Raw genomic sequence first — 20,626 nt, forward strand, 5'->3', positions numbered from 1 at the left:
TAATCCAGTGCATGTTTGCAATTTGGTCTCTGGTTCCTCTGCCTCTTCTAAATCCAGCTTGCACTTCTGGGAGTTCTCGGTCCACATACTGCTTGAGCCTTCCTTGTAGAATTTTAAGCATAACCTTGCTAGCGTATGAAATGAGTGCAATAGTGCGGTAGTTGGAGCATTCTTTAGCACTGCCCTTCTTTGGGATTGGGATGTAGACTGATCTTCTCCAATCCTCTGGCCACTGCTGAGTTTTCCAAACTTGCTGGCATATTGAGTGTAGCACCTTAACAGCATCATCTTTTAAAATTTTAAATAGTTCAGCTGGAATACCATCACTTCCACTGGCCTTGTTATTTGCAGTGCTTTCTAAGGCCCATTTGACTTCACTCTCCAGGATGTCTGGCTCAAGGTCAGCAACCCCACTACCTGGGGTGTACGAGGCATCCATTTCTTTCTGGTATAATTCCTCTGTGTATTCTTGCCACCTCTTCTTGATGTCTTCTGCTTCTGTTAGGTCCTTACCACTTTTGTCCTTTATTATGGCAATCTTTGAACGAAATGTTCCTTTCATATCTCCAATTTTCTTGAACAGATCTCTGGTTCTTCCCATTCTGTTGTTTTCCTCTATTTCTTTGCATTGCTCGTTTAAGAAGGCCTTCTTGTCTCTCCTTGCTATTCTTTGGAAATCTGCATTCAATTTCCTGTATCTTTCTCTATCTCCCTCGCATTTTGCTTGCCTTCTCTCCTCCGCTATTTGTAAGGCCTCGTTGGACAGCCACTTTGCTTTCTTGCATTTCCTTTTCATTGGGATGGTTTTCGTTGCTGCCTCCTGTATAATGTTGTGAGGCTCCATCCATAGTTCTTCAGGCACTCTGTCTAGCAAATTTAAATCCTTAAACCTGTTCCTCACTTCCACTGTGTATTCATAAGGGATTTGATTTAGATTGTATCTTACCGGCCCAGTGGTTTTTCCTACTTTCTTCAGTTTAAGCTTGAATTTTGCTATAAGAAGCTGATGATCTGAGCCACAGTCAGCTCCAGGTCTTGTTTTTGCTGACTGTATTGAGCTTCTCCATCTTTGGCTGCAGAGAATATAATCAATCTGATTTCGATGCTGCCCATCTGGTGATGTCCACGTGTAGAGTCCGTCTCTTGTGTTGTTGGAAAAGCGTGTTTGTGATGACCAGCTTGTTCTCTTGACAGAACTCTATTAGCCTTTGCCCTGCTTCATTTTGCTCTCCAAGGCCAAACCTGCCCGTTGTTCCTTTTATCTCTTGATTCCCTACTTTAGCATTCCAATCCCCTATAATGAGAAGAACATCCTTCTTTGGTGTCGCTTCTATAAGGTGTTGTAAGTCTTCATAGAATTGGTCAATTTCAGTTTGTTCAGCACCAGTCATTGGTGCATAAACTTGGATTACTGTTATGTTAAAAGGTCTGCCTTGGTTTCGTATCGAGATCAAAAAATCGTAACTCTAAAAGCAGTTACCTGTAAAACCATCAGCAAACCTCACTCAAACTGATACCAAAAAGGCAGCAAGGAGTGTCTACAAAGAAAAGAAAGCAGTTAAGATTAAGCATTCTTGAGGGTGTTATCTGGATTCCAACAATACTTTCAAGCAGCAAAAGGCTAAGAATTGGTTTTAAATGCCTCAAGATTTATAACCTACATATTACTTAGTGGGTTTTTGGTTTTTTTGCATAAATAAATCTCTTTATTTGATGCTGCTGGTATGCAGTGAATACTCTACTTTCTAAATATTATGGATTTTCTTTTCTGTACCTGCACAGAATGTGCAGTAATTTCAGCTGAAATGGCACTCCTTCCTTAAAAAGCCCCCAATGTAATCTGGTTATAGGTAGCCTATTTCACTGCAATACAGTTTCACAGTTTAGGCTCTAAGGTATTCTTCATAACCAAGGGCAGATGAAGAAGCACTCCAGAGACAAAACAATCACATATGCCTTTTTTCAGGTTATATCTCATTTGTTCCCAACACTCCCCATTAAGAACACTGACTAACAAAATAAATCCAGTTCTTTCTTCCTCAAAACCACTAGGCTTGCAGTAAACTTGCTTGTTGCTGCAAAAAATAGTTTTAACCAGACACTGGAAATCTGCACGTGTGCCAATAATAACAGGATGATTAAGAAATTGGTTACACGTTCCTGAAGTGGAAAAGTTAGCAGAAGAGGCCTGCCTCTCTCTGATTACTGTGTAAACAAAATGCCCTCCTTTATTAATGCTGGGATCATCAATGTGAAGAGATGCCTTTGGAAAGATCTCTTTGTAAACATTTAATGAAAAATGCAATGAAAACTTCTCCCCAGAAATAATGGTTTGACTTGAAACATTACTCTAGCTTCTACTTAAAATGACATCCTACATACTTCTTCATCATCACTTACAGGCGTTATGCTGTCCCTTGTACTTTCACAGTAATTTTATAATTATTAAAAAAGCCAACCGCTCAAAGTTACTGTCTCTATATACTAGAAACATTCCAGTGAAAGAATACATATATAGACATGTGCAGTTCTGCTGTACAAAATTCTTTCCATTACTGCATTAAACACTATTCTAAACTTTTGGCTCTACATTCTAGGTCAAGGTATAACTTTAGTCATTCATTCCCCCTTAAATCAAAGTGATGTAACAAACATATGTCCATAAAATGCTAACTGTGACTTTATTGTGAGAGCTCCCAAGGTACTGTCTTCTATTTTAGGCTGGCTTGCGTTGCCTTGATTTAGTGAAAAAGATGGGAAAGTATGTCACAGAAGAGAGAGATAAGAGGAACAGGCTTCCAGTTTCTTTTTAATTAAGCCAGAGCTGGAGAACCCCTTTGGAATCACCTATACCACACTCCACACAAAAATAATGAATTATTCACAGGTCTAGGAAGCAAGGAGAGGGAGGCAGGAAGATACACCATGAGATGCCTCCTGTGGCATCAGTTCCACAAACTCCTTCACAACTGCAGGGGCTGTGTGAGAGAGTGCTAGCATTCAGCTAATGGCACTGTCACATGCATGTTTCCTGGGTTTTAAAATTGTTTCCCCTGGTGCTCCTCTCCCCCATAGATAGAATTAATTGTTCATCACCATTCCTTTAAAATAATCTGTTCATGTGTGAGGTGGGGAACCGAATCTGATCAGCAGGCCAGAGAGTACCATCTTCCCACCCCTTGAGTGCCAAGTTTGACAAGCTGGCAGGGCTGCCCACCTGTCAACCATCCACTATCACATTAATGGATGCTGGCCTGCTTTTGATGTGTGGTTTGAAATCAAAATGTTGGGGCAAAGGCACCATCTACAAAAGCACTGATGATCACCTTATCATCAGGTACTGTCTTGGTAACTACTTTTTATGACACTTTGCAAGACTCTACCATCAGCTGATGCCAGGGTTTACAATGCACTGTGCATAGCACAATTAAAAAAAATTTTTTTTTGCTTTGCTGGCAAATCCTACAAAGTCTCTGTTTACCTGCCCACACAGTTTGTAGGGCAGCAGAGTAGGACAGCTTTGTAACACAAATGAGGCGGCTAAGGGAGCTTAACTGGGCCTGCGGACTAGAGTTCTCCACTACTGGCTCAATGGGAGTGGAGAGAATGAGAGGGTCTCCTGCAAAAAAAAAGGGGCTGGGGCTGGAACCACCTTTCCATCTCAGTCAACACAATGGAACAGAGCAACAAGACCCTGTAAATGCAAAATACTTTGCAGAAATTAAGCCTATGAGAATCCTCAGGAATGGTCATGAATTTTCACAGAACCCCTTTTATTTTTCTTTATCAAAAGCCAAGGAAAAAAGTTGTGGAATGGGCACTGGTGGTTAAACAGCCAAGACTTGGGGCACAGAAATGTATCCTGGCAGGAATAGAGATGAGGATCTAGTATGTCAGACATTTAAAAAGTACTGCTTGAGGATTGTGAGGAGTTCGGAGCTAAAGGGATCCAGTGAGGTATTAAATCAGCCCTCCCCAACCTGGTGTCCTACTGATGTTTGGATTAGAACATCTATCAACCCTGGCCATCATCAAAACTCCCATTACAAAATACACACAGTAAGATCTGTAACAAATACAGAAAGTTATACTTAGGAGCTTAAAATTCCTACAAACGCATCCTTCTGGAATTGGCATAAAGCTTGGAAACAGCTTCTTTCACCATTCTTAAAGCGTAATTAAAAGAATTATTGCATTATTCAGGACCAGCACTGTAAAATTAAGTTTTGAAAAACAATTTGGAAAAGAGAAACTCCATTTTACATCTCTGACCTCTTCTCTGCAAAAACATTGTGTTTTCCCTGCAAAATGTCACAAAGATATTTAAAGAATGGACAAAAATTGTGGATATGTAATTTAGTGCTGGGAGAAAAACTATTTGATTTCTCATCAGACATTATTTAGTTTTGCTCTACAATCTGTTTCAATGCCTCACTGGTATTCATATTTATGTAACAGTGCTTCAAACAACACAGTGTGTAAGTCTTGTTAACCTACCATCACTGCTTGGGCGGCAACTACTTTTAACACCTGCTCATATTATGCTGCAAGATAAGCTGTGATTCACAATACCTTGCAGAAATTTAACCTGACTGAATCAGGTAGTTACCTCCCATCTTTCAGGATAATCTAAAACACTATGCAAAACTGAATTCCTCAAGGCACATACAACTAAGTACCCCAAGGCAGTTTTTATTCCTGAATGCTAGCTTTTCTAAAAATATAGATGACACGCACAAGAGACGTATTTTTACTAAGTTAATAGCCTGTCAATATGAGGTACTTTTAAAAAAGATTATGCAGAAAGGATGCTGAAGGAGGGTTGTTTCAAAACATGACCTTTCTTTATATGGTAATTTCTTCCCCTGCTCAAAAATTGCATGGAATGAGTTGGCATCAGATCAAACTGAGAGTTATCCATGGAAGCCCTAACACCTCACTGAAGCAATTAATTTTTAATACTTAAAAATATTTTTTTAAAAGATTTTCCTCGTTTTTGATTCAATGATTTATTACCTAAAATAACTAATATTTCAATAATGCATATTCAAATAACCCTCATCATGCATTTACTCTAAACCTTAAATGTGGCCATTTATTTCCCTCAGCCGCCGCTCGCAAGAGCAGGCATAGGAGCCGCGGTTGGGAGACGCACAGCGCAGCGCCTGCCCTTGTGAGAGGGGGGTGGCGGTGGTGGAACCAGTGGCAAGAAAGGGCTCCTTTTGGGCCGCTCGTCCCTCCACCCTCGCCCGCCTCACTCAAGCATAAGCCATGGGGGGCTTTTTCAGCATAAAAAAATTGCTGGAAAAGTTGGCTTATACTCGAGTATATACGGTACTATAAGTTTATGCACACAGACAAGACCTTTTAAAACAAGAAATGAAACAAAAGTAAGCAAAAAAAAAATCACTTTGGTGGTTAGCTCATCTACCTGATAGTCTTAATAAACCTAAAGTTCTATAAAAAACTATGCTTGGTCCATAAACAGGAACAAACAATAACACAACTTTCTATTTCACTATAATTTTAAAATTAATAATTTTAAACTGCACAAAAGTTTAAAATGGATATCTGAAAAACTAAACTTAAAAAGGCACTATATATACTATGGAAAGTTTTCGTTTGCTGCAATGCCAATCTCTGACACATATTTAACCTACCAACAAGCATTCGTTTCTTATCACATCAACATATCTGTAGCCTGCAATATGTTTAAAAACCAAATTAGTCAAATAAAAGAATGAAGGGAAGGAGTCAATTACATTGATTGAAACTAGAGACTAAACCTGGCTGTTGAGCATCTTTGGAATATGAATGGTCCAGAGATCATTCCTGGGCAGATCTCTCACAGACTACACCAAGAAAATGGAGCAATGAAGCAGCAGATATAACAGCTGGAATACAAGTTGAGAAAGACTTGGAAAGTACAGGCTAGAATCCACTGTAGGGCCTACACTCCTTCCACTACCATTGCCCTTGTGCAATTCCAGGCAAGGGATCTGCTTTGTGTAATTCTCCAGGGTGATATTAATATATCATTGACACCCTCCTGGCACCACCACTCATTTGATTAGGATAATTGAAAGGGGGAGGAATTGGGGGAGCCATATCCCAGGGTAAGTGATTAGTAACTGCAGCAGATGAAGGGCATAAACCATCAAGTACTGTTTGCACAGAAGTCCCACTTAAATTAAAAAGAGTGTGTCATAGGGTATATCTGTCAAATTCCCTGAGCCCCAGGTGTGTTTTGTGACTGGCACTGGTCCAATTGCAACCATGCGGGGATCTCTGGATGCCAGGTTGGCAACTGACATCTCCATCTGACTGGCCCCTTCAGCTTTCTTAAGCAGGTAAGCACAAGAACTTACTTACTGCATTTATAGCCCACCTTTTTCTCCAATGAGTACACGATTCACCCCGCTCCTCGGTCCAGCGGCTGTATCTAGCCCAAGGTCGCCCAGTAAGCTTCATGAATGAGCGGGGATTTGAACCCTGATATCCCAGGTCCTAGTCCAACACTCTAACCACTACACCACACTGACTTCCTAGAGTACTTCTGCTATGCGGAAGGTATATAAATTAAGTAGATAAATAAATACAGTATGGGGAAAGCAAAATGTCACTTAGAGAAAGAACTGAAATATTTTCCTTGAAGCTCTAATTTGTTTTATTCTAGAATGAGGTTTTAATGTGCTGTAAACTGCTTTCAATCTTTTTCTTTAAAGTATAAAATTGTATAGAAATGAAGCTGTTTTTGCTGTTGTTATATTATTTCACTGTATAAAATATGATGCCTAGAGAGTCAGTTGTGGTGACCGTAACCTAGGTTTAAGGTGCCATTTGGCGATTAGCTTATATATCTGAGTTTCTAACACTGATACCAGTATCTACTTGAATTAAGGTTTCCTGCTCTTACCACATAATGCCAGTGTTCACACATAACATACATGAGGGGTGGCTAACTTATGACTCTCCAGATGTTGATGAACATCAACATCTGGAGAGTCATAAGCTGTAGCTGATGGCAGTTGAGAGTCACAGGCTAGCCACCCAAACTAAGCAATGGTTTCTTTTAACCACGAGTTGTCTTATAGACAAGCACACAAGCTGCTCCTTGTTTTTTCAACACTTTATTTGTTGAACAGAGGCTCCTCTGTAGCTTGGTGAGCACCTGGAGTGGGTGGACCAAACAAACCATGATAAAAGCAAGATGGCAAAGTCCAAACATAACACACAAACATAGTTTTAACAAACCACAATTCATTAAGACAACAACAATAATTTCATCAACTACTTTACAAAACTTTCTAGCACAGTGATTTCTCTAATGTGGTTCTTCATTGTAGAATCTTCTACAATGCTCAGAGTAGATAAGTGGAAGGTATTCCATCCAGAGGACTGCAACTGAAAATTCTATTCATGTTTTCCATTATAGTCCCTCATTCCTACTATAGTCAACATTGTATATAGTAAAATGCAAATAATGCTCTGTGATGAAAAATATATGAAGGGTAAATCTGGAGGGCTATTGCCATAGGCTTACATTTACCACCACAGAAATAACTGCAAGTGTCAGGGTCAAATGATCTCTTATCAGTATGTTCCAACAGTTAATCTCAAAAAGCATAACTTTATGAAACATTATATATATATGTCAACCTCAATGACTTGTTCATGGGAGTACTGATGTTGTTATTTCTTCACAAGCTATTTAAATTTGCTACACACCTGGTCCAAAGCACAAGAGATTACCAGAGAAATGTGATGAGGAGAGGTTTGCAAGCATCTCCTCAAAACAGGTGACCCAAGTATGTTAAATGCTCAATTTGCAGGTTTTGATACTCACACACTAGTTAAATAACTAAGATCTGGAACTGGAAAAGGCTGAAAATAGGATGTTTGTACATCTCTACCTTAAATAGAAGGCACGACATCCTGAAATGTTTAAGGTATGTCAGCATTACCCATGGATCTAGAATTTCACACACAAAGTATCTCAAGAGAGTCTGGTTATTTGAAGATTCTGAACAGGGAAATTTCATAAAGCTTTCAATAGGAACAGCAAAAAGTTTACCCTGAAATGCTTATTAATACATCCAGGCTACACCAAAAGCTGAAATGCGTTATACACATAGCCCACAATATGAAACTACTAAACAGGTTTAATTTAACAGTTAAAACCTAGGGCATGTTTATTTCATAAAAAAAACCCCTGATGTTCTAGCAAAAAAAGAAAAAAGAAGAAAAGCTAAACCAAGCTAGGGTGGAATGATGAGTTCCAAGGGCAAGCTTGGATTTATTTATTATTTATATCCTGCCTTTCAGTACACAAAGCCTTCCAAGGTGGCTTATAATTTAAGATTTTTAAAGACTGCAAACAATATCAACATATAAAATGTCATTAGCATTCTTCCTGCAGGTTGATAGAGTGGCCCTATGGTGGGGTGTGGAGAGAAAGTTTAAAACTGCAGAAGGCGCCAAGGTGATCTTCACCTGCATCCCTCTGCCTCCTGAAATCTTCCTCCAGGAAAGTTGATGCTAGGGGAAAGCCAGCTTGATGAAGCTGTGAGAAGTATTTGAATCATAGAGTTGGAAGTGACACAAAGAGCCATCTAGTTCAACTTCCTGCAAGCAAGGAATTCTGCCCACAGGCAGTTGGGAACGTTGATCTATGCTGATAGAATGCATTCTTCATTTACTAGTATTAAATATTTCTCTCATAAATCTTTTGTCTTAAAGAAACGCTGGACTGGTATCTGGTCAACAGCTGTCAGACAATATGGCAATGCTTTCTATCTTGCAGAACATGCAAAAATGCAATTCTTACCCATCCCTGCAAAGCAATCCTATATAGGGTGCCTCCAGACTGTCAGTATCTTATGGGAGGGATTCAAGCATGTATTGGCACTTTAGCTTTGCACATTTAAAATGGATTATAGTACCCTGTCACTCTGGCACAACTAATCAATATTTTTCTAATAACAATTTTTTTGGAGGTTGGAAAGTGATGGGGAAATGCATTGAAAAATGTTGAATAAACAAATGATTAGTGGGCAGACCTAGATACACTGCACAAACAAATAAGAATGGTCATTGTCATATCATTGCACTGTAAACAGATCAGAATGAATGCTTAAGACTGGGCACAGTCTACTCATTGCGTAAGTAAGCTTTGTACAAGCAAACCAGGATGAATGCAGAATAAACAAGTCATCTGTAGGAGCCCACAAACCACTTCAAACCAAAAGGACTATGGACTAGTGCCATGAGCATATTTACTTCTCAACAAAGCAAGCATGATGGTACAAATATTTTTAATCACATTGACCTTTGCAGGTCAATGCCAAAACTGCCTCCTTAACACTTCTGTTCTTTGCTGGCTTCCAAAGTTTTCTAAACTCTCAATATACTTCCTACCAGTAAGTAGCACAGCCTTACCATTCTTAAAGTCCTTTGTGAAGTTTTCTCCCTAGCCCTCCTTACTCTTAAGTAATATCGATTTCTCTATCCTATCCCGCCTTCCCACAGGAATCTGTTTGCAACAGGCCTTTGTTTATTGTGACTGCTTTGCATATTACAAGAATAGCGGGCATTTGCTGCATCAACTTATTTTATCCTCCTCCACCAGTATACTTTAACCTTCAGTGTAGTTTTAAAATTATTTTAACATTCACCTTGTTAACAGAGTTGTCAAGGTGACTTATGGAATCGGAATATCAAAACAGATTATGTATACCCACCACCATCTCAATCCCTCTTATACAAGTATTTTGCTTCAGAAACACCATACCAAAACACATCAGTTCTAGAGTGTCACAATAGCATTCTAAAATGTTATTGTTCATAAAGCAGGTTAGAAAATGAGGTTCCCCCAGATCTGGCTTGACTACAACACCCCTTATCCTTCACAACTGGCCAGGCTCACTGAAGCTGATGGAAGCTGGAATCCAACCACATCTGTAAGGCACCATGTTTGCTCTTTCTGCCAATGAAGTATGATAAACGGATGGAAGATGCCCTTATCTTTAAACAAGTTGTCACAAGGAAGTTTACCTTCAGTTTGGGTGGACCAATTTTATCCACCCACCATGTCTCCTCTGAACTGGAGTCTAAATGTAAGAACAGGCTCCGCATATTTAGGGTGTGACTGTGACACAATATGAGAGCATCTTGTAAATCACTTAGCTAACACTAATACAGTGGTACCTTGGTTTACGAACTTAATCCGCTCTGAAAGTCCATTCTTAAACCAAAACTGTTCTTAAACCGAGGCACGCTTTCCCTAATGAGGCTTCCTGCTGCCAGTGCCCTTCCACTGTTCGGATTCCGTTCTTAGACTGAGGTCAAGTTCTCAAACCGGGACACTATTTCCGGTTTTGCAGAGCTTATAAACCGAATCGTTCTTAAACCGGACTGTTCTTAAAGCGAGGTACCACTGTAATGGCTTCCAGGGGTTAGCTACCAGAAGCAGTTGTAACACAGCTAAACTAAAACTTAATATTTTGTTATGTAAGTTACATTTAAAAATGACCACTTTTTGTAGACAACACTGTTACATTGTTCATTACTTGCTCATAGTACTGTAGAAGCTGGAATTATCCATTCAGCTGTCAAGGAGGGTGGTAGCAAACTGGCTGGTTTTCAAGCAGTTAGAATCTGCTAGATGAAAGCCAGCCAACCCAACCACCACCTGCTTTCCTTAAAAACACACTACTATTTTTATATCCCTTCTTGGTATATTTGTAGTCCTCAGCCCAACAATGTAAAAGACAAATGGCTTTGCAGGGCCCCTGATCCAACCTGGGGAGTACTGACATCGCATTTCAACATGAATGGGGGGTACCCTTAAATCAGTGTTCAAAATCCCCAGGGGGCCAGGCACGTTTTGCGACTTGGGGTGGTCTACTTGTGACCAAGTTGAGATGTCCTGTTGCCAGGCTCAGCAACTGACATCTCCACCATCTGCTGAAGTGCAAGTCAGCTGGCTTGCTCTGCGGCGTGAAAATAAGATTGACCCTGGGAGCACCACAGTGCAAGGAGTAAAAGAAATTAAATAAATATAAAATAAAATAAAAATGCAGCAATATCCTGATGCGGTCTGTAGCAACTAGGAGCGTATTTGGGAACTACTGGGAACTGAAGGCAGTTGTCATCCCCCTACAGATCTGTCTAGCCTTTGCATATGTGATGTGTTTATAATTTTAGAAATAGCACAAGTCTGTAGGTGAAGGAGACTCCCCCCACTTTTAAAGTTCACTGTGGCACTAAGTTTAAAAGATCACATTCCTTTTTTAACCATTAGTTACTGTGTATATTTAACACAGGTACATATTTAGCACATTTGTCTTAACATAATTAAATAATTATTGTGATTTTGGCTACCACAGATTCCTTCCTTGGTTGAATTCAAAGTAAAATTGCTATCCTTTGAAATGCCTTGTAAAAGAATGCCAATTTCTTGCCTTTCTTCTCCCTGGTTAAAGAACAGTTTCCTGATTAATTTGAATACGATGTCTGTTTTTTTAAAAAAAGTGACTAGACATTACAATGTGGCAAACGTAACCTTGGTTTAAGGCAGGCATAGGCAAACTCCGGCCCTCCAGATGTTTGGGACCACAATTCCCATCATCCCTAGCTAACAGGACCAGTGGTCAGGGAAGATGGGAATCATAGTCCCAAACATCTGGAGGGCCGGAGTTTGCCTATGCCTGGTTTAAGGTGCCATTTGGAAAACAGCTTATATATCTGAGTTTATAACACTGCCCTGAATCACCCCAATTCACTTCATTATCCCCTCCCCCAAGCAGATACACACAACGTGTGTGAGCCCATTTTTAAATTTGTTATTGATTGTAATGAGCAGTTCTCCAGGGACATTTAGCTTCACAGCGTTGATCAGAAAGTGACCTATCCAATTAGAGGGCTATATTTCTATCCTATATCTGTTTCTCTGTTATCCTGGACACTCCATTCGATTTCTGTTTTCAGACAGTTTTGGGATTCCCCGCCTCTGCCAGTCTTTAAACATTCTGTGCCACTGAGTTATTACTGGGCTGTTTTGTGGATGCCCCTCTTAAGTTTTTTCCTCCAGACCTGTACCTGTACCTTGAGGTTACCCCACATCTATCTGTTGGTGCACTGGTGGTGTGAATTTGGCTGCGTAAGCATAAGCACAGGAAGACTCAAACTGGGGGAAAAATCTGAATAGAGATCATGGGAGACAAAACTGCACATTTGTCTCTTCTATTGAGTATACACATTTTCAAAAGAAACTGGAAGATGGCTCCCAAAGTGGATATACATAGAGGTGCTGTGGTCTAAACCATTGAGACTCTTGGGCTTGCTAATCAGAAGGTTGGTGGTTTGAATCCGCACAACGGGGTGACCTCCTGTTGCTCTGTCCCAGTTCCTGCCGACCTAGCAGTTCGAAAGCACGCCAGTACAAGTAGATAAATAGGTACCGCTGTGGCAGGAAGTTAAACGGCATTTCTGTGCGTTCTGGTTTCCGTCACACTGTGCCGTTGCGCCAGAAGCAGTTTAGTCATGCTGGCCACATGGTCCAGAAAGCTGTCTGTGGACAAATACCGGCTCCTTCGTCCTGAAAGCGAGATGAGCACTGCGACCCCATAGTCGCCTTTTACTAGACTTAACCGTCCAGGAGTCGTTTACCTCTTTACCTAGTAAAATAGGCACAATCTTCACATAGGACCCTTGTTCTTAACCACTCATTTGGTCACTATAAGAATTTGGTCACAGAATTTCACTCAGGCAAGAGAGTGGGCTGCCAGGGATGCGACAGATTGCAGGCAGCTGGCATATGTGGCAGATACGGTGCTTCAGGTTGTGGGCTTTTCATGTTGCGAACGGGCCTCCGGAATGGATCCCGTTCACAGCCAGAGGTACCACTGTAACTTTCGGGAGCCAATTTACAAGGATGTTCTACACATTTATTTACTGTACAGTCATACCTTGGGTTGAATATGCTTCAGGTTGAGCATTTTTGGGTTGCGCTCTGCGGCGACCCAGAAGTAATGGAGCGTGTTACTTCCGGGTTTCACTGCTCGCGCATGCGCTCAAAATGACGTCACGCACATGCGCAGAAGCGGCAAATCGTGACCCGCGAACGCAAGTTGCGTTCGCTTCAGGATGCGAACGGGGCTCCGGAACGGATCCCGTCCTCATCCAGAGGTACCACTGTAGATTAAGAGGTTCCTCAAACTCAAAATTTCTTAATATCCAATCCTTCACAAACTATTTGTGAGTGTTTATAAAGAACTGATTTTTTTTCTAACACAAAACTATACATTTCATCACTAAAAGCATTATGTTTTTATTTGAAAGGAATGATAGTTCTAGTGTATGTTTTAAGCAAAATGCTCTTTCCCTAAAGCATGCTATCTGGAGACTGGCTCAAACGTCTGTTTATAAGTAACAGAGAAGATAAACAGAAATATCTCATTTGTTGACACTTCTGAGATTTGAGTTTCAACTGTAGACTTGTTAGTTCAGCATATTATGCAACACTTTTCGACTGCAGAAAAATGTGATTTCTTGAGTTAATATTACTAATGGAATACCAAACATCTGCCTAACATTAACAAATGACCTTTTATTTGAAAAAAGCTTTCTTAATTACAGATGTTGAACACAGAAGTAATTATAGCAGGTAACCCCATAGGGTCTTCATACTGTCCTCAGTCCTAATTCTATAACCATTTTATTACCTATGCCCAATGTAGGACATTTTAGGCTAGGCTTGCTAAAAGGCAGTCACCTGCCTACTTGTGATATGGGGCAGAAAGAGATACAGAGGACCTTAGCTCTGAATACAAGAGAAATAAATATCTGAATAGTATAAGGCTTGGGTGACAGGATTTGGGTTGGGTGACCACTCCTGGTTTGTTTGTTTTACAAAATGATATGCTAGGTTTTACACCAGGGTAGACTCAAGGTTTATCCTTGTGTTTTTTTCCATAGTCCCAAATTTCCAGACTCCAAGAGGAATAGGGAGGACCACAGAGGAGTCTTAAATTAGTCTGAAAGGCTCTCTGAGCTGAATTTCTGGCACAAGCTTAATATTCCCTCCTGAGATTCACAGAGTACGTCTGCATTTAGGTAGTTATGCATTATACATGCATACTATGCTTGTATCAAATTTCCAGAACCATTTATAATGCAAGTAGAAATACAACTGGAGCTAACGAAGGATTTCAAATTCTGGATCAGAGAATGCCGTGTGCAACGCAAAGACAACATGCTCATTTTCCAGACAGCGTATGCCAACAGTAGAATAATCACTGCCAGCTGGTGTGACCATATTCCTTGTTACACCACTTCAGTGTCCCATTGACAAACACCCGAAAATGAAGCGTGCGTGCACACACACACACACACACTGTATATACATATATCGTCTCAAAAAGAAGGTGGAGGAACTAACATAGTTACTGCTACTCTGAATACATGGTACACCACAATATATTTCAAGTGGCCTCTTAGGACTGTAACATTAAAAATGTTGTGGCCTGTAAAACAAACCAGAAGAGTGGTCTACAACAAAAAGTTTTAGAAAACAGTCTGGTTTAAATGCTTTTGATTTGCTGGTAGCTTATGTCTAGTGCAGTGAAATTTACAGCACTGGGCAGTTTTCTAAATTGCTATTTGAATACTGCATAGATGAACTAAACCACCACTCCCTTACCCCAAACATAAATGATTTCTATTTCACTCTGAGTACCAACAGACTTTAGAACTATTCATAGAAACAACCTAAGAATGGAAGCCTAGAAGGATTAACAAAGATGCTCCACCCATAACAGCAGTCAAATACTAGAGAAGCCAGCAATGGCCAAGGAACTCCTTCTACATTCCAGTAATTAGAATAGAACTTAACCCTATATAGAAGATTTGCAATTGTAATCTGTACTCCTAAACCTTAGTACAATAAAATCTAACCTTTCCTCTAAAAAGATGCAGAACTTTGGACTGTGGGTCTTTCTTTACTTTTCACCTTATCACACTGCTATGAGAACAGTAACAATTGGGGCAGCTTGTTCTCTACTTGCTCTCTTGAAAATACACCCCAAGAAGCACAACAGGTGTATACTCACGGGTAAGCATGCATAGGATTCCAGTTTTCAAGTAATGCAGATATTAATTTGCTGCGAAGGACCTGGATATCTACACTCAAGGTAACACTCTTTTACAACATTGATACTGTATTTTCTATATACAAACTACAGTATTTGTTGCTAGGAAAATAATATTATTTGTCCAGCTAGTACCTCCACTGCAGTTTTAACTAATATGAGATCAGCTGTGTGACACTCATGGGCTCCTAGTAAACAGTATCTGCTACAACGCCTCCCCAACCATGCCTGCACTGTTATGACTTATAGGTCCCCCCCCCACCCCGCCCAATACTTTAGAAGATGAGCACTTCGCATCACATCTTAAGCGTGGGAATGCTCAAGCTATTTTAACAAGACTTAAGCGATGAACAACAGCAAAGCCACCCTTTTTCATTTCTACAGCAGCATTGCATGATTTTTACCAACCATTTGCTTCTTAATGTTTTTCTTTCATTCGTTGAAGGTGCTGTGCTCACAATTTCCAGTACACACCTCCTCTATTTATTTTAAACAACTGTGAGCAGATATATCCTGGCAGCAAGTCTAAGCTCCACCCATCAATTTGCTGGGGGCAGGAGGTTGCAGGATTTATGAAGGAATTAAGTTTGTAAGCATATACACCAAAAAAGTGATGGATTTTTTGGGAAATTATATTCGGCTCTTTCAGCAAAGACCCCCCCTTTCTATTTTTTCTATGTTTCTCCATAGACTTTAACTGCTAAGTGGTGAACTAGAAAAAGGAAGGGGTATAGTCATTTCTCCAAATATTTTACATCAAAGTAAATATGCTACTTCTTTATAAGCATGCATTACATACATTTACAATTAAGTATAAAATAAAAAGTTCCGGATTTTAAAGCAACACCAAAAGGGATATTTACAATCTTTAAAAAGCACCCTTCCTCTGTAAAACAGTCACACAACAGACCCACAAAAACGAGAACAGCACATTGTGAGCAGTGAAGCACATATTACTGTCTAAAAGTAAGTATCATTATTTTCCTATTTAATTTGTTAAAGAAAAATCCTTGAACAATTTGTTATTAATGGTACTTGGAGGTAATTGGGAAGCCAATTTAAAGACCACTGGGAAAACAGAGAAACCAAGTTTTTATAAGCACTGCAGCATTTTTTAAAAATGCAGCTTGCACAACTGTAGTAGTAACATGTATCACATAGCTAGATTCTCCAGCAAGCATTGAACATAAATGTTAAATCTTTAGAAAAACTGCAAATGGAATTCGAGTAGCATGTATTTCTTACACAGGGCAAGGAAATCCTGGTTGCTTTTTCCTTCCCTTCCCCCACAATATATCCTGGCTCCCTCCCTCCCTCCATTCACATTCCTACACCCATTAGGAAAACACTGGCAGGAGACACACTAGTTCGAAAGACCAATGGCTTCTTAAAACGTTTATAAAAATTCCACAAGAGGAGGTTTTCTGTTTGACTACAACTGCTCAACCTATGGCATTTAAAAAACAAAGACCCACCCACCAGATTTGCCAGAGGACAGCCAGCGCCTGTTTTATAGGGTGGTATTTAAAGGAATGAACGGGCCAAACCAACAGCTACATTTCTCACAAGAATGTGAATCAAAAACCAATGCCTTCTATCCGCTTTCCTCATCACATATGCTGGGCACATACACAACTCCACATTAATATTGCGAAGCGAAGCAGCAAAGTATATATGTACGTGCGTGTGTGCGTGTGTGCGTGTGTGTGTGTGTGTGTGTGAAAGACAAACCCTTCTTTCCTAAGAACTCCCATCTGCAAATCACCAACAGTTGGCGGCGGCTGCTGTGTAATCACGGTATCCCCCGCCCCCCGTTCAATGATCCGAATCAACCTGGTTCAACACCAGACATCCCCCCTCACCCCCCCAAAAACCCGCACACATACAGTGGGCGCAAAAAACCCCACACCACCCCAGAGAACGGACGAGCAATTGGCGCTTCTCTTCCTTAAAGATGAGGCTGGGTGGGAAGCAGAGAGAGAGAGAGGTGGGGGGAGAAGAGATTTTCTGCTGCTGCTAACCCACTGTAAGCCCCTTCTCTGTTCGGGGCCTAGGAAAGGGGAAATGAGAGCGGATGTGTCATGTTTAAACTCCCTCGTCGCCTCCCCCCCTTTCACGAGCAGGGAGGGGGGAGTGTCCTGTTACTACCTCCACTCCTCTCACTCGCCCCAACAAACACACCCCATATATGTGGCACCATATATATATGTGTGTGTGTGTGTGTGTGAAGAAAAGAGAAGCCCCACACTTCGTCCCCCTCCCTGCTCTCGCCCTTAAAAGGGCTCTCTATAGGGGAGAAAGCCATTGCACTCCTCGGAAAAGGCAGGGAGTCCTCCTCGCTGCTTTCCGCTCCCCAAATTTTCGGCTACGGGGCGGCGGCGGCGGGGGTGTCCGCTTCGCGGGATGGGCTGGGCTGGGCCGGGACCCCCCTGAGGGAGGGACGGAGGGAGACGGGAATGGCAGCCTCTTACCGACAACTCGGGGCTCCGCGAGTCCCGGTGCGAGACGGTGCGGATGACGCCGGCTCTCCAACGCCCGTTCTCGGGCGGCTCGTCTCCTCCAACGCACAAGAACCGCTTCCCCACCAGCTCCGGCCGCGACTCCACCGCCACCGCCATGGCGGCCGCTGCCGAAGAGCAGAGCGAGCAGCCAACCGCACCAGCCGCCGCGCTCGCGTCTCCCCCCTTCTCTCTCCCTCGCTCTCGCTAAGGGTCGCCCATGCCTAGAGGAGCCGAGGCGGGGGGAGGGCGTCCGCGCGTCGGGGCTTCGTGTGTGAGAGAGACGGGGGACCGGGGGGGTCTCTGCCTCCTCTCGCCCGCCGCTCCGAGCCGGGCGCCCCGGGCAGCAGCTCAGCCGCCGCCGCGACCAGCCTGACACAAACACACGGAAGGGAGGGCAGAGCGGAGGGGGCGGGGGAGCCGTTCGCTCAGAGCCGCGCTGCGGCCCCGACCACTCCGCCCACACGAGCCCACTGCCATGGAGACCGGCACAACGCGCCGTCTCCCTCCGCCAGACACAAACGCGTTGGCTCGGGCGGGAGAGGGAGGAGCGGGGAGGGCGCGGGGGAGACACCGCGGCAAGGGAAAGAGTCCGCCCGCGGTCGCGCGCGACGTCCGTGCCCTAGGGGGGAAGAGGAGGAGGCGGCACGGCAGGGAGGCAGCCAGCCAGGAACAGAGCGGGCAACTGTCTGGCGTTCCGTGGCTGGAAAACTTCGGCTCCCGCCGCCTCAGCAACAGCGGCGGCAGCCAAAGGACCCGGGCCGCGCCAGAGGGAGAACAGCGAGGGGATATAGATCGCCTCAGAGAGCAAAGCAGGGCAGCTGGCTGGCGCGGGAGGGTGGGGGCGCACACAGACCACGAGGCCCCTCCCGCACCCGCCGTTTCTGACAATACGAGCGAGGAGGCGCTCCCGTTTTCTCTCGCGCCCCCCACCGACCCACCCCCGCGCGCCTTGAGCCCCTCTGGCGCCACTGGAAGCGAGCAGCTGGAATTCCACGCAGTGGAGAGGGGGAGGGCGGGGGGAAAGATCAAAAGCGAACGGGACGACTTTGGGGTTTTCAGGAGCGGGCGGGAGAGCGAGCAGAGCTGGGGAGATTGCAGCCAGCATGCTGTGAATCTGCAACTCCCAGCGAGGTGTTTTGTTTCTCTTTTTTCGCCTGGTCGGCTGCTTCCCTCTCCTTATCCGAATTTGGCTTCCCAAAAAGACAGCAGAACCCCACCCCACGTCCTCTGTTCTCCCACCCCATGCCCCTCTCTGTCCTTCCCTCGCCTGGTTTCTATTCCAGACACTGCCTGTTCCTATATTACCCATACAGGGATTGGTCTGGATTTTGTTTTGTTTTTCTTCACTGCTTTTCCCTCTCATCTCTGCAGGATGACTCACAGCAGCTGAGGTCACCCAATCTCTCTCTCTTTCTCTCTCTCTCTCTGAATGAAACACCCACCCAGGGAAATTTCTACCTATCCCGCGTAGTGTTTTTGCTCTGAACATAGTCTTGCCATGGTTACTGCGCTGTAGTGATGCTGCTTCTGCTGCAATAGGAAGGACTGCATCAGTCCAGGGAAAAGGCGATGAAGAATTGAGCTTGCTAACATTGTTTTGGAAGGAATTATAATGCATATTTCAGCCTGCCCTGGCAGGTTGTATTTTCTGTTCCAGGTACACTGACGTTTCATAGCTCCTTCTGCTAGAGCTTGGCATGCATAGATAGGGGACACAGCCATTACTAGCACAGTGTGTCAGCAAACTGCTTCACAATTAGCACAGGGCGAAGATTGTACTATTACACCATATGCTTCTAAGTTCCAGTTCAGTCAGAAAGGGAAACCAGATTAACATGCAGCTCTGGCTAAGCAGTCTTTGTGGGCTAGTGGATAGAGTGCTTGACTCGGCCTTTCTACACAAGCAAACAATGAGTGCCGCATTTTATCCTTTGTGTGTAAGCACAATACTCTAGCCAGCCCAACTCAATGCCAATAGAGTACAATATTATTCTGTAATGCGGAAGTAGCTTGATAGGTTTTCATGCTGCCGCTCAACGTTTTTTATTTTATAAAAGGTTAATGAAAGAGGGAGGTTAGGTTTGTCAGGTGGCATCCTGGAGATTTACTCTCTCCCTTTAAAGCTAGTGATTAAAGCAGAAATTGCAGCAGCTACAAGTCCCATCAATTTGTTTCTAGGTGCCTTTGTCTACCCCGTCACCTGCTGTAGTGAACAGGACTCCAGGTGTGGTGCATAGCAGGGAGAAGAATGGGGCAGACAAAGGGATTGAGGACGGAACAGGAAGAAGCCACAACTGAGAGAAACAGCAAATCTGAGTGTGATCGGGCAAGCTTATGAGCACTCTCTACCTTTGCATACCAACACCCAATTCCCGTTGACTTTTTTTTAAAATCACAAAGCTTCAGATGGTGAAATGTATACTAGTCGCTAATACAGTAAACCCACAATTTAATGGGTGGGGGATTACGTTCCAGGGATTGCACATAAAGCCAAAATTGTGTGTACAGTAGTCGAAACACATTAGGTGCAAAGGTGGTGAGGTGAATTGCCAGGGGTTTTTCTGGATGTTGCCCCCTTTTTATTTATTTTACTTAAAAAATTTTTTTGGGGCAAGCACGTAAAGTTGAATGCACACAAGTTAACTGTGGGCTTACTGTACTGCAGACAATTTCCAAGAGGCGTGCAATTGAATCCTAGGTCACAACCATGAGAGCAATGGGTACAGCATTGGATTTTGCCTGATACGAAGTATTGCAAATTGAGTGTTAGAGAAAATGTGACAGCTCCACAACAGAGATGCAGTCTTGAGAGAAGATGTGAACTAAGTATTAAAAATTACCGTATTTTTCGCCCTATAGGACACACTTTTCCCCCTCCAAAAATGAAGGGGAAATGTGTGTGCGTCCTATGGGGCGAATGCAGGCTTTCGCTGAAGCCTGGAGAGTGAGAGGGGTCGGTGCGCACCGACCCCTCTC

At 42.9% G+C, this 20,626-nt stretch overlaps 1 protein-coding gene across 3 annotated transcripts in view; it reads right to left on the minus strand.

Annotated features, from left to right (window-relative positions):
* Nucleotides 1-20,626, minus strand: part of JMJD1C (jumonji domain containing 1C) — a 117,041-nt gene that overhangs the window by 80,383 nt on the left and 16,032 nt on the right. Inside the window, exon 1 of one of the 3 annotated variants that reach the window (XM_053388377.1) lies at nucleotides 17,621-18,141. The exons of 1 other annotated variant lie outside the window; for it this stretch is intronic. In XM_053388377.1, coding sequence (XP_053244352.1) covers nucleotides 17,621-17,767 — 147 coding nt within the window. In that variant the 5' untranslated portion in view covers nucleotides 17,768-18,141. Of the gene's footprint in view, nucleotides 1-17,620; nucleotides 18,142-20,626 lie in introns of those variants that run through there. One more of the 3 variants, XM_053388378.1, reaches the window with a different exon arrangement.

This window comes from Podarcis raffonei, chromosome 5, assembly GCF_027172205.1.
Source record: "Podarcis raffonei isolate rPodRaf1 chromosome 5, rPodRaf1.pri, whole genome shotgun sequence".
NCBI lineage: Eukaryota > Metazoa > Chordata > Lepidosauria > Squamata > Lacertidae > Podarcis > Podarcis raffonei.